Consider the following 14190-nt stretch of genomic DNA (forward strand, 5'->3'; position numbering starts at 1 on the left):
GGTATTGTGTCCATATACAACCAAAAAATATTTTTAAAAAACTTTGTTGGCAACAACAAGCATATCTAACTAAAATGTCCAAAATTCACCTCTTAATTTAACCCTCAAACCTATTCTTGCATGTCTTCCTCATTTTTTTGTTCAGTTATTCAGTACCAAATACAACACTAATTTACAGTATTGACTAGGTATGATTTTATTATTGCTGTTCATTAAAAAAAACTCACATTTTTTTCCTTCTAAAATGAAGTTAAATGAAATAACCCTCTGGCTCTCATTCTGTTTTGACTACAAAATTTAGCAATTTAAAGTTACATTCAGAACTTCCAGGCAAGAAGTTGTTTTAATTTTTACTTTTGCTTTGCTTAGAATTACTAATGGTTTCCGATCAAGCACAAAGAACTGAAAATCATTTTATTATTGTTAAATCTCAATTTTTAATTAATTTGAAAATATACAGGATAAGAAATCTAATTGAGTCCAAATTATTAAATGTCTTCCGTAATCTTTACAATAACATTTTAGTAATTCGTTTAATTTACATTGGTTGGAAAGAATTTAAGTGAAAATATTCCTTTCACGTTTAATAATGTAATCTCACTCATCATGAAGCATATTAAGAAATAGTTATACAGTGAATCCACATTATTGAAAGAATCTCCTAGAATCTGATATCAGTGCATTTATAATCTCTTTGAGATCAGCCATGCAGGGCATCAGTGATGGAATTGTAACTTCTGGCTCTATTTAAATTCTGTCACACTAAATTTATTTTGAGAGTGTTATACTTGAGTATGCAACACTGAAACCTTATTTTCACATTTAAAAAAGAGATCCATATCTTGCAGAGTTGTTTCAAGATTAGGGTTGATTCATGTGACATACTTAGAGAAATAATGGTCCCCAAACAGACCTTCAACCAATAGTAACAAGAATAATAAGTATTAAGACTAAGTAGACAAGAGATAAATATGGTTCTCTTGTTTTTTAGAGAAGTAAATTTAAAATAAGATCACTTTTACTGGGCTCAAATAACAATTTTTATATTATTTTTCTTGCAAAAAATAAAAATAAGTCTTCTTTTCAACTGAATGGTAGTGATATATGTTCTAGTGAGATAAGGGTACAAATAAAATGATTACTGTTTCCTCAAAGGTAAACATTCATAAAAACCCTAAAATTTATTATGTTTTCAAGAAAAGAGAATGTGATGTATTTCATGTGAATCTAATACCTCTTAAAATAAATACATTATCTTAACTACTTAAATTAATGTAAAATTTGATCAGGCAGGCATTTCAAAAATGTTCAAATTCATCTTCAGAACTTGAAAACAATAGTTCATATAGCACAATATGGTATTATCCAATGAAAAAAAGAGTCAAGAAAGACTTATCATTTGCTTTATATAATTTTACTGATACACTTAGAAAACAGACACTTCCAGAATATTAATAAAATTGATGAAGTACTTTTCTTCCTATTACTTTTTGAGAAACTTGTAAATAATTTGCACAAGTTACTAAAACCACTGAAAAATCAAACAAATATGTAATTAGGCATAGTATAATTCCAAATATTCCTGAAGAATTTCAGTTACTTGTTTACTTTATGGAGGAGATTTTATGACTACAATTTGTTATAAATTTCTGTCCTTTGCTACTAATAAAAATGTTATGTTATTAAAAATATTTTCAAGCCGGGTATAGTGGCACACACCTGTAATCCCAGAGGCTTGGGAGGCTGAGGGAGGAGGACGGCGAGTTCAAAGTCAGCCTCAGCAATTTACAGAGGCTCTGAGCAATTTAGAGAGACTCTGTCTCAAAACAAAATACATAAAAAGGCTAGGAATATGGCTTAGTGGTTAAGCACTTCTGGGTTTAATCCTTAGTACTCCCCCCCCCCAAATTTACAGAAAGCTGTTTTCAAGAGAAGTACTTATAGATAATTATTTACATGATACCTACTCTAGGCCCCAATTCTCCAAAGGGTCCAACTGGTCCTTCTTCTCCCTTAAAAAAGATCAGAACATATCATGGCCTAAAATAAACACTTAAAAATGTAATCACTTATTCTCTATATTTATTCTGGGATCTGAAGCTAATTCTGAGATATGATAAAAATAATGCTATGATTTTCTTTTATTTTAGAATTATCCCATAACATTTGATTTTCTTCTGTAATAACATCTACTTTAAGAGGGACATGTGCTATTGGATTATTTTTAAGTTGATAGATGTGATAAGTCATACACAAAAAATTGGGAGTACAGAAGAGTGAAAATGATTACAATATCACAAAACCAGCATTAGGAACACTGAGACCATTCATTAAGAATAATCTTTACTTTGCTGGGTGCAGAGAGGAACTCAACTAAATTCTTAATAGATAGAAATCAATACACATTGCTATATTTTAAAATTACTTATACAGAATAGTTTGCTTTAGGTACATTTTGATACTTAATCCACTCAACAAATATGCTTTTGAATCTTAAGGTATAGTGATTCACAGGCATATCAGACCTTACCCCAATGGGGCTTATTGTCTACAGAATTTATTCTTGACTAATTTGTGGTCCAATATTCTTAGGGTAAATTAATGTCATAAAATATAAAATCTGGTGCATTATTATAAGGATCAAAAATTATAGGTAGACACTAATGATGAACATAAAAAATAAAGAAAGTCTAGCTATTGTTTTCTAAAATAATAAAAGTTATGTACTCATACACCATTTACACACATATTTACTCAATATATTGATTTATTCACCTTTTAATAAATAGCTAGTGTTCATAGTTGATATTATATTTTAGCAACATATATAGACCTCCCTGGAATCATTAATCTTATTCATTTGATAAGCATTTCTTATTAATTCAAAATTCACTTAAAATATAATAGGTCACAAATATAAAATAGTAACAAATAATATAAATTCTAATAAATATGAGTGAGATTCTGGGTTCAGATTCTTCAACATTCCACTATAGACCACTGACATGAATCACTTACAGAACACTGTAAAATGATTCCAAATTCCATTGCATAATTTCCAATACAAAATGGTAACTTGACATCCTTCACGTCAAAAGTTGTCCACACTAAGACAATGATTTCTTTAAGCAAAAATCAAAGTTTCATGAAAAATAAAAAAGGAAAATGAGAACCTAAAAGCTGTTGACTGGATATTCATTCCTCCATACCTGAGTTCCTTTGAGACCAGGAGGCCCAGGAGGCCCTCTATTTCCAAGGAGTCCCTATAAAGAATATAGCAATGTAAGCACACAAAATAAACAATTAACCAATTAATATTTTGATCAATCAGCTGTAATCTGGAGATGGGTAGTATTTTTTGGTACCATTCATTTTTCATTAAGAAGTCATTAAACAAAATTGGAGAGTAGATAAAGAGAAAACTACAAGGCATTTGAAAATTGGGCAATACAGAATAAACTTATTTTTAAACAGTATGTTAAGGTCCAAATAATTTGTTGAGTATTTTATTTTAAAACTCTGCCTTTTTAGACAGAGTTTTTCTAAATTTAAAATAACGAATCCAACTGTTAATCTGACATAATAGAGTATCTACCAAGTCTAAAAAACAGATGGAGAGTATATATATCTGTTAAGAGACCAGCAAGGTCTGGAACTCATTATTCATATTAAATGTTCTTCAACTGATTTCCCTTTGTTATACAACCTGGTAAAAGGAGAAAGGCAATTTGCAGAAGAAAGTTACTCTCTAAATTTTATTAGAAATTTTAAGGCTATGAAATTCTTTCATTAATGAATATACATTAAATTGCTCTCTGAATAAAACCTTGTTCAAAGTGACTATAATTTAGGAAACACATCTATTCAACATGGTAACATTTTCTTATTTAGTTATTTTCTCTTAACTATGTTTCCTTAAGGAAACACTTCTTTCCCCATGATTAGAAGGGTGTGACTACCCCTTACTGAAAATAGTGGATATGTGACAGGAATCTAAGTCAATCAGCATATTGTACACTCATAGAAACAGTAATTGGTTCCTAAGCAATCAAGTCACCCCCAAGCCAGTCTAGTAAAAGCAAATTTCAATCTTTAGTGAAACTGTTGGGAAGACTGAATAGCATTAAGGATGAGGTAAGCCTGAACAGTGGGAAACCATCAAGAGGAGAGAGACTAAGGACAAAATAAATGAATTAAACAATGAAGAAAGGAGTGATTGGGCTCTCATGATATTGTTAGGGGTCTTGGGTATCATGACTGAATTCCTAAATTTTTCACACATTTACTTAAGCCTGCTTGAGTTATATTTCCATTAGTTAAAATTGAAAGACTCCTTATTGGTATAACGATTACAAATTCTTCAATATCCAAAATACTGTTTTTGTAGAATTCAAAGTGAAAGATTTAAAGAATGTCAAAGACTGATTGGAGGTACAGAATGTAAATGCTTTTATACTTGAATCCTATCACATGATAGCTAACATTTAACCACTCAGTTCAGTTGTTTGTTCATTTTTTCTCTCTGACATTTTATTAATTTTTACTATGCATAAGACCTAATAAACTGAACATTAGGCCTTCAGTATAAATAAGACACAGTCTCTGTTCTCTCTGTTCTTAATGAATTTATAATTTATACAGAAGATGGTCCTTTAAAATAAAAGTTGTTAAATAGGAATTATAACAGAAGCAGAGGAATATGCAAAGTATAGAGAATATAGAAGAAGCAGCAAAATCCTTTCTGGAAGGATCAGAAAAATTTTCATATGTGCAAATAATTTTGTATTGAGTTATGATATGCTAATAAAACCATATAAATAAAAATAAGCATACACTAAAAACTTATAAATATCGTGAGGAGCAAAAAACCCCAATGAATACAGGATTAGATTAGAGAATGTGTATAACAAATTGAATCAGTTCCATATCCATGGTATAACCTGCTGAGTGGTTAAAGAGAAATCTGTCCCTTTGCTCTGTGAAAATAGCTATTTACTCTGGGTGGCATCATTGTCCAAGAGCCCTAATCAAACCGTTAGGGAAGAAGGCAAGCCTAGGCTGCTTGTCTGTCCTTTTCCAAAACCAAATAATCTTAAATGAATAATAAAAACTGAATTAAGAAAAAGCATAGAGTTATATTCTATTTATAAGAAACATACTTAAAATATAGAAATATAGGAAGATTGGAAGCTCACACACATACCCACAAAAGATATGCAAGGGATTTACTGACTCAAAATAGCTCAATATATTCATATTAGATCCAGTAGATTTTAAGGTAAAACAGATTATTAAAGTTAAGTGAATCACTAAAAATAATAAAGAGCTATATTCATCACAAAGATAAACTCTCAATTCTATGCATGTAATAACATAAAGTCTGAATATTAATAACACATAAAGATAAATCTATTTTTGGGAATTTTTTTTAAAAAATATTTACTTTTTTAGTTGTACCAATACTTTTATTTTATTTATTTATTTTCATGTGGTGCTGAGGATCGAACCCAGGACCTTGCATGTGCTAGATAAGCACTCTACCGCGAGCCACAACTCTAGCCCCTCAGGAAAATTTTAACATACTTTTCTCAATAATTAATAGATTAAGCAGACAAAATCATAAGAATAAAGAATACTTAAATTAGCAAATACTTAAATTTGTTAAATTAGTAAATTTGATCTGGTAGCCAAGTATAGAGCACAGAAACTCTAAATGCAAGTTTGCACAGTCTTTTGACACACAATCAACATTTGTGGAACTAACCAAAAAAAAAAAAAAAAAGGCCATAAAAGTCTATCAACAGTAGTGTAAATTAGATTGTAAATCTATGTAATGAGTTTATCATGTTAAAAACCTGATTTTTCCAGGTGTCGGGGTGCATGCCTGTAATCTGAGCAGCTTAAGAGACTGAGGCAGGAGGATCGCGAGTTCAAAGCCAGCCTCAGCAACTTATAGAGGTCCTAAGCAACTCATCGAGACCCTGTCTCTAAATAAGATATAAAAAAGGGTTGGGGATGTGGCTCATCGGTAAAGCACTCCTGGATTCAATCCCCCATACCAAAATCAAAACCAAACCAAACCAAGCCAAAACAAAACAAAAACCTGATTTAAAAAAAAATATAAAATGCCTACAACCATAAATTGAGTTTTACTAGGTATATAATAACTTCAGTTTTCTTATCTATAGAATCATGTTACCACCGGCATAATAAAGTTGCTCTAGAAATAAATAAAACAATACATGGAATAAAACAAGGATTCTTTAAGTTTCCTTTCTACTTATACATCATACATTGATTAATGTTTACAATAGTTTCTGAACTGGTAATTCACTTATCAGCACCACTCATTCATATTGATAATTTACCATTATTATTATTCCTAAAACTTCTCTTTCATCATCTCATGGCTCTAAAAAAATCTTTAATGAAATAAAAGAGTAGAGTTTTTATATGCAATTAAAGTCAACTTACTGTCAGTTTAAAATAGATTGTTATAACTGTATTTTATGTAAGTATTATAGTAACTACATAAAGACATGCAAAAGAAAATGAAAAAGGAATAAAAACCATGTATGAAACAAAAAGACAGCAAAAGAGAACAAAAGGGATAAAACTCCCATAAATAGGAAAAAGAACTAACAAAAGACAAAAGTAAATTCTTTCTATCACAATTACTTTAAATGTGAGTAAATTAAACTCTAATAAAAAGACATAGAGCAATTGAATAAATTAAAATCTAAGATCCAATTATATGTCGTCAAAAAAGACTTGCTTTAGATTTGAGGATACACACAGTGTTCACAAAAATGAGAGGAGATATAGTAACACTATAACAGCAGATTTCAATACTCCACTTTTCAATAAAATGGAAGGAATATCCAGACAGACCAGTAAGGAAATGAACTAGACTATAGGCAGCAGTTTCTGCATCTGAAGATTTAACCATAGATCAAAAAATATTTCAAAAAAGTTTAATGTGTACTGAACATGTTCAGACCTTTTCCCTGTTACTATTCCCTAAACAGTGTAGTATAACAACTATTTACATAACATTTACATTATGTTATATATTACATGTAATACAGAGGTTATATATATTTATATAAGTTATATACATCTTTTAAATAATATGTACATGTATATATATATATATATATATATATATATATAAAATGTCATTTCATATGAAGGACTTGAGCACCACGGATTTGGGGATCCATAGGGGTCCTGGAACCTATTTCACACAGACAACACGGGATGACTGTGTAGACCAAATGGACCTAACAGACATACATAGAACATTTGCATCTAAAAGCAGTAGAAAATTCATTATTTTACATAAGGAATATAAATAACATTCTATAGTATAAATCATGTTAGATCAGAAAACTATTCTTAGCAAATTTAAGACAACTAAAATCATACCAATTATCTTTTTCCAACCACAATGGAATGAAACTCAAAATTAATAGCAGAAGGAAAACTAGCCTATTATCACCACTTCTATTCAACATAGTATTGAAAGTCCTAGATAGAGCAATTAGACAAGAAATAAAAGGCATGTGAATTAGAAAGGGTGAAGTAAAATTATCTCTAGTCATAGAAGACATGATCTCATATGTGGAAAACATCAACAACTCCACAACAAAACTGTTAGAAACAAATGAAGTTACCAAAGTTGCCAAATACAAAATCAACATATTAACATCAAACAATTTGTAAAGGAAATCGAAAAAACTATTCCACTTATAGTTGCTTCAAAAGTGATAAAAAACATAGGAATAAACTTAACCAATGAGGTGAAAGACTTGTACATTAAAATCTATAAAGCACTGCTGAATGACATTAAAGATTACACAAATAAAGGGAATGACATGCTATTAATGGATTGTTAAAATGTCCATACCACTGAACTCGATTAATAGAGTCAGTGATATCACTATCAAACTCCAGAATTGTCTTTTATAGAAGAAAAAGTAGTCCTAAAATTCACATAGCTCAGCTGGGCTCTGTGGCGCATGCCTGTAATCCCAGTGGCTTGGGAGGCTGAGGTAGGAGGATTGTGAATTCAAAGCCAGCCTCAGCAAAAGTGAGGTGCTAAGCAACTCATTAAGATCCCCAGCTCTAAATAAAATACAAAATAGGACTGGGGATGTGGCTCAGTGGTTGAATGTTCCTGAGTTCAATCCCTGGTATCCATTAAAAAAAAATCATACAGCTTTAGAACCACAAAAGACTTTTGTTATGGTTTGAATATGAGGTGTACCCCACCCACCCTGAAAATTCATGTTAGGCAATGCAAGAATGTTCAGAAGCAAAATGATTTGATTATGAGAACTGTAACATAACCAGTGGATTAATCCACTACTGTGTTGGGTGGTAACTATAGAAGGTAGGATATGGCTACAGCACGTAGGTCACTGGGCATATGCTTTAGGGGGTTGTTTTGTCTCTGTGAGTTCAATCTCTGTCTCTGCTTCCTGGCTGTCATGAGGTGCGAAGCTTTCCTCTCCCTCACCCTCCCACCATGATGCTCTGCCTCACTTTGGGCCCACAGCAATGAAATCAGCCAACCATGGACCAAACCTCTGAAACCATGAGCCAAATTAAACTTTTCCTCCTCTAATTTATTCTTGTTAGGTATTTTGTTCATGCGATAAGGAGCTGACAAACACAGACAGCCCCCTTCTCATATCAAAAACAATCTTCTAAAAGAAGGAAAAAGCTGGTAGTTTCATGCTTACCGATTTCAAAACATATTACAAAGCTTCAATAATCAAAATAAAATGGTAATGGCATAAAAGTACACAGACATACAGGTCAATGGAACAGAACAGAGAAACCAAAAATAAATCCAAGAATAATGCAAATGATCTTCCATAAGCATAGCAAGATGACACAAGGATAGTCTTTTCAACAGTGTTGAGAAAACTGTATATGCACATGGAAAAGAATAAAATTTGAATCCTTATTGTTACATCATACACAAACATCAACTCAAAATGAATTAGACTTAAACGTGGGAATAAACATTATAAAACAAAGAGGTAGGGGAAAATTTTCATAACATTGGTCTTAAAATGATTTATTGGATATGACACCAAAGTACTAACAACAAAAGCAAAAATAGACAAATGAAACTACATGAAACTAAAAAGCTTCTGCACAGAAAAGGAAATAAGCAACAAAATAAAAACCAACATACGAATGGGAGAAAAAAATCTATAAGCCATATATCTGATATGGGGTTAAGATACAAAATATGGTTTTCTATAATTCAATGGTAAAGCCACAAACAACACAACTAAAAAGTGAGCAAAGGACTTTGGTCTTTATTCATATTCAAAAGGATTGAAAACAAGGTCTTGAAGAGACTTGCACCTTGCACTCCTACATTTATAGCTAAGAGGGTAAATCACCTAAATGTCCATTTACAGATGAATGAATAAATAAAGTATGATATATAAAAACAATGGAATATTATCCAGTCATAAAAAAGGAACTCCTATCATAAGCTATAAGATAAATAAGCCTTGAAGACAGTATGTTAAGCGAAATAAGTCAGTCACAGAAGAACAAATACCACATGATTCTATTGCTAGGAAGTAACTGAAATAGTCCAAAATTACAGAAATAAGAAGTTGAATTGTGGTTGCCAAGGGCTGGGGCAGGGGGCAGTGAGAAATTGTTCTTCAGTGAGTATAGAATCTCAGTTATGCAAGATGAAAAAAGAGATCTGCTGTACAATAATATGTTTACATATGAAGTATTATCATATAATACTGCAATGTTGAAAAATGTAAGAACCTAAGTTACATGTTACAATTGTTTTTAAAACTACACACACAAAAACCTTCTATGGGCTTGTTAGTATTCAAGTTCCTCAAATTCATATTTAATATCTGTCATAAACAGTCTTCTTTTAGTCAGATAGTTTTACTCCTGCCTTCTATGTTTGTGCTGATTTTATACCTGTTGTTTAGTATGTCTTACTTTTTGGTTCCACTTGGCCAAATTCAATTCCTCCAACTTAAATCTCAGTTTCTCCATAAAGTCTTTCAGAAAAGTGGCCATAGAGACTACTCTCTTCTTTGAAGTCCTCACTGATCTCTTATCATGTTGCCTAGTTATTATATTTTTTAACTTTTCACATGTGGCAGACTTGTGTTTACAGATGACTATAAATCCCTAGTACAGAGAAGACCATGTCTTAATCTTGTTTTCAAGTCACTATGTAACACAGAACAAACAGTAACACAGTACAATGTTTGCCTGTTATACAAACTCAATAAATACTTCTCAGTTGAGTAAATGCTGTCTGGAGAATAAAATGGTTAATGTAAGAAATCTGTGATTAAAATCTTGACTTAGGGGATGGAATGTAAATATCCAGGACTGAGTTGATGTGATCTTGTTGTGCATCTTCCTGTTATCAAGTTAGCTTTCCTCCACACTGATAAACGCATGGCATGCTGTAAGGATATAGTGTAAAAGCTATTTCCATATATTTTGCAACATAAATAGTAGGCTTTCTTTGGAAATTACTTGGGGTTGTTATATGAGAGACAATAAGTCAGTTTTGACATGTCTAATACCATAACCAAAGTAAAAACACAAACCATCAAAGCGACAAATATATTATTCCTTTGTTGACTAGACAGAGGATATTTATTAGGTCCTCTTATTTTCTGAAGTAAGCAGAAAAGGATGTGGCTTTGCTAATGCTTTGTGATTTCTGAAAGCAGACTGCCAAACTGGGTGGCTCTCAAGAAGACTTACAAAAGTATGTTTAGTATCTCTATACAAATACACACACACATACTACTCTACAGTCAGTAGAACCACATTTAACACAAGTTCCCAATGCTAGTTTGAATTTTTTAGTTAGCTGGCAGAAAAATTAAAAAAAATAAAGGCTTCTTGAACTGTCAAATGGTTCTGGAAAGAATCCAATTTGCAAAGATGGTAATTTTGTTTTAATACAGAGCACATGATTTTCTTGATGTCCACATTATATAGGGTCGACAGACCTTTAGTAATTTATATTATTTCCTTTCCAAATAAGACATATATATCAAAATAAAGGAAGTTTTGAGATGCTTATATGGCATAGTATTTGCAGCTAAAGAAACACATCATGTTAACAGGGTCAGTATGTTTGCCTCTGTTTTTCCTGTTTCCTGAAAAAAAAAAAAAAATTCAAGGCAAATGGGAAGGACCAAGGAAATAGACCAAAATAGATTTTTCTCAACCTATAGAACACAAGATTATATTCTTCTTTCCTTAAAATTTTTGGTTCTTTAGATAAAATCATACTTTCTAAAATGTTGCTTTAAGATTCAATGATGAGTATAAATTAATTTGTCTCACATTGTTGGTGCTATAAGTTCATGTCTTTTCAATAAATTTAGATAATGTAAGAGAAAATCAAAATCATCATGTACTGGAAATACAACTATTAGTGTTCAATATAACGTCTAGCTTTCAGATCATTTAACTTGCTTTAAACATTTCACTTTTAAGACTAACAGAAGTAGTGAGAAGGAAGTTATAAAGATCACTATTGTAATCATATTAAATAAATAGTTCAGTTGGCTTTCTTTAGTTCACTGACATTTTTTTGGACAAAACTTCAAAACAAAATCTCTAAACTTTAAAGAATTTTGCAAGCTATCTGGTTTTTCAACTAGTATAATATGCATGCTTCGACATTAAGTTGAACAATTACTCCTCCTGAAGTATTTCCCAACTTCCTGAAACAGAATCTGTTGCTCATATTGAGTCTCTCATAGAATGCTATCAACTCTTTTTTATAGCACTTCTAACAAAATGAATTTTTTTGCCTCATCCAGGGATCAGTTTAGAAATCTTTATAATTTCAAATTTAGTACTCGGCTTAACACACAGGAAAAACTAAATGCAGGTCAAATTAATTAATTATTGAACAAATAAATAAATAAATAAATGGATTTATATATGTATTATGTATCAACTTTCAAGGTTCCAAGTTTGTTGATGTGAAGGGCTAAGGCAAACATGAAAAACCTCAACTCCACCATCTATACTATCTTCCTCAGCTTCTCTTTATGCTATTTGCACTTTCATCTTGCTTTACTACTAGCTGTTAATACTAGCTGTTAATTACTTCTGTGTAATTAACAGCTAGTATGTCATATAGATACCTCAGACTAAGATCCCCAGAATAAAATTTCTTGTCTTCCTCATCCTCCAAACCAAAAAGTCCTTCTATATTCCCTTTTTAGCTCCTTTTAAACTTGTTTGTTTTAGTTATACATGACAATAGAGCATAATCTGACATATTTATACAAACATGGAGTACATCTTATTCTAAATAGGATCCTAGTCTTTTGGTTGTACATGATGCAGAGATTCATTGCGGTGTATTCATATATGTGCATAGAAAAGTTATGTCAGAATCATTCTGCTTCTTTCCTGTTTTAGGTTCAATGACATCAGTAGCCTAAATCAGCCTCAGTTTTACATTTGACTACTTCTGTCACCTTCATTTAATAAGTTAATAAGCTGTCCTGTTTCTATTTCCAAAATAGCTTTTATCCGTAGTCATTCAAGCAATCAACCTACAGTAATTGAGTTCCCATTCTGTGTTTTGCATATTTTTCTGGTTATTGTGATGTACATAAAATCCACTAGACTCTTCTTTAATACAGTATAATAGAGAGACAGTTAAGTACCACAACAGGTATAATATATGAAGATAAGTGCTTGATTTCTTTTTCAAGTAATACAAGGAAAGATCTTAATTAGATTTGGGAGGAACAAGGAAAGCTGCCTGTATAATATAGTATGTGATGTATAGGTATTAGAAGAAGAAGGACAAGGAAGGCAGAGAGGTATTCAGATAAAAGAAGCTGTAAGATTTAAACAACTATGGCATGGTTTGGTCATCTAGTTTGGCTGAAGTGATGCTTTTAAAACACTGATGATAAATATGATTATGTGAATACAGAGTTATAGAGAAAAGGTTAGGTCATAAAGACCCTTGTATTAAAAGTAAAGAAATACAAGACTTAACCTAGAAGCTATAGAGATCACTGAAGGATTTAAGCACAAGAGCAATATAATCAGATCTATACAAAGATTATTCCATAGTGCTTGGCCAAAGATTTAAAGAAATGCCGGTGTGCAGGAAAGGAGAATAACTGTAATAACTATTACATTTATTCTGAGGAAAAAATAAAAAGGGCCTAAACTACAATATTGGTAGTGGGAATGGTTTTTCCAAGAGGGGGAATATTGAGTCAAAGGGATAGAGGTTTTAATTGATGGCATGAGGTTGTTCAGGAGTAAGGACAGAATTTAATGCAAAACATGTTGAACATGAACAGGCAGAGAATGAAGACAGGAAGAAAAATTGCTGCCTATAGGGATAACCTTGTAGGTGTTGGTGGCACATAGTGTTTTCAGATAAAATACAAATGCCCAGTTAAATTTTAGTTTCAAATAAACAATGCATAACTTTTAGTTTAAATATTTAGTTTAAATATTTTCCAAATATTATATCTTCATTGCTTCACTAGTTTCCCATTCCTGAATGCTATACATCTCATTTAGCTGCTTTGGAAATTCTTACTTATTCATCAATGTTAGCTCAAATTCTATCTTTTTTGCAAAGCTTTTTCTCTCAAAGCATTATGTATTATATAGTATTCACTATTCATTTTTATATTATAAAGGCTTTTATGTGTATCTAGATTTCATTTCTTGAAAGTAGGGATAAAGATTTTTCATTTTGTAGCCTTAAGTTATAGCATAATTGCTGTCTTAAATATAAGAGATAGCAAATATTCAGCAAAATTTGCTGAATAGGTAAATGAATGAATGTTATTTCAGAGCTCTATCAGTTTTTCCATAGCTTTTCACAATTTATGTCCCTGCCTTCAGTTTTTCCGATCTTTAAAACATTCTCCTTATTGACATATGAGGTATATTTTCAAGAAATAAACCATGTAGGATACTTTACTACTTAAATATATTTGATTACTTTGTGATGCCCATAGGATAAAGTATAAACTATTCAACATGATAATGAATGTTCTCCACATTTTAATTCCCAAGCTAAGCTGTTTATAGCTTAGACTTGGCAATCATATCCGTGTTAAAATTCTGGGTATACCACTTGATATTTGTTTAATTGTGAGTGAATAA

General features: G+C 31.3%; 1 protein-coding gene across 1 annotated transcript in view; it reads right to left on the reverse strand.

Moving 5' to 3' along the window:
- Col24a1 (collagen type XXIV alpha 1 chain) overlaps positions 1 to 14190 on the reverse strand; it is a 341896-nt gene that overhangs the window by 182897 nt on the left and 144809 nt on the right. The window contains exons 20-21 of the mRNA XM_077791553.1: positions 3210 to 3263; positions 1968 to 2012 (exon numbers count right to left, since the gene is read on the reverse strand). Of these exons, the coding sequence (XP_077647679.1) occupies positions 1968 to 2012; positions 3210 to 3263 (99 nt within the window). The remainder of the gene's footprint in view (positions 1 to 1967; positions 2013 to 3209; positions 3264 to 14190) is intronic.

Source organism: Urocitellus parryii, chromosome 11 (genome assembly GCF_045843805.1).
Source record: "Urocitellus parryii isolate mUroPar1 chromosome 11, mUroPar1.hap1, whole genome shotgun sequence".
Lineage (NCBI taxonomy): Eukaryota > Metazoa > Chordata > Mammalia > Rodentia > Sciuridae > Urocitellus > Urocitellus parryii.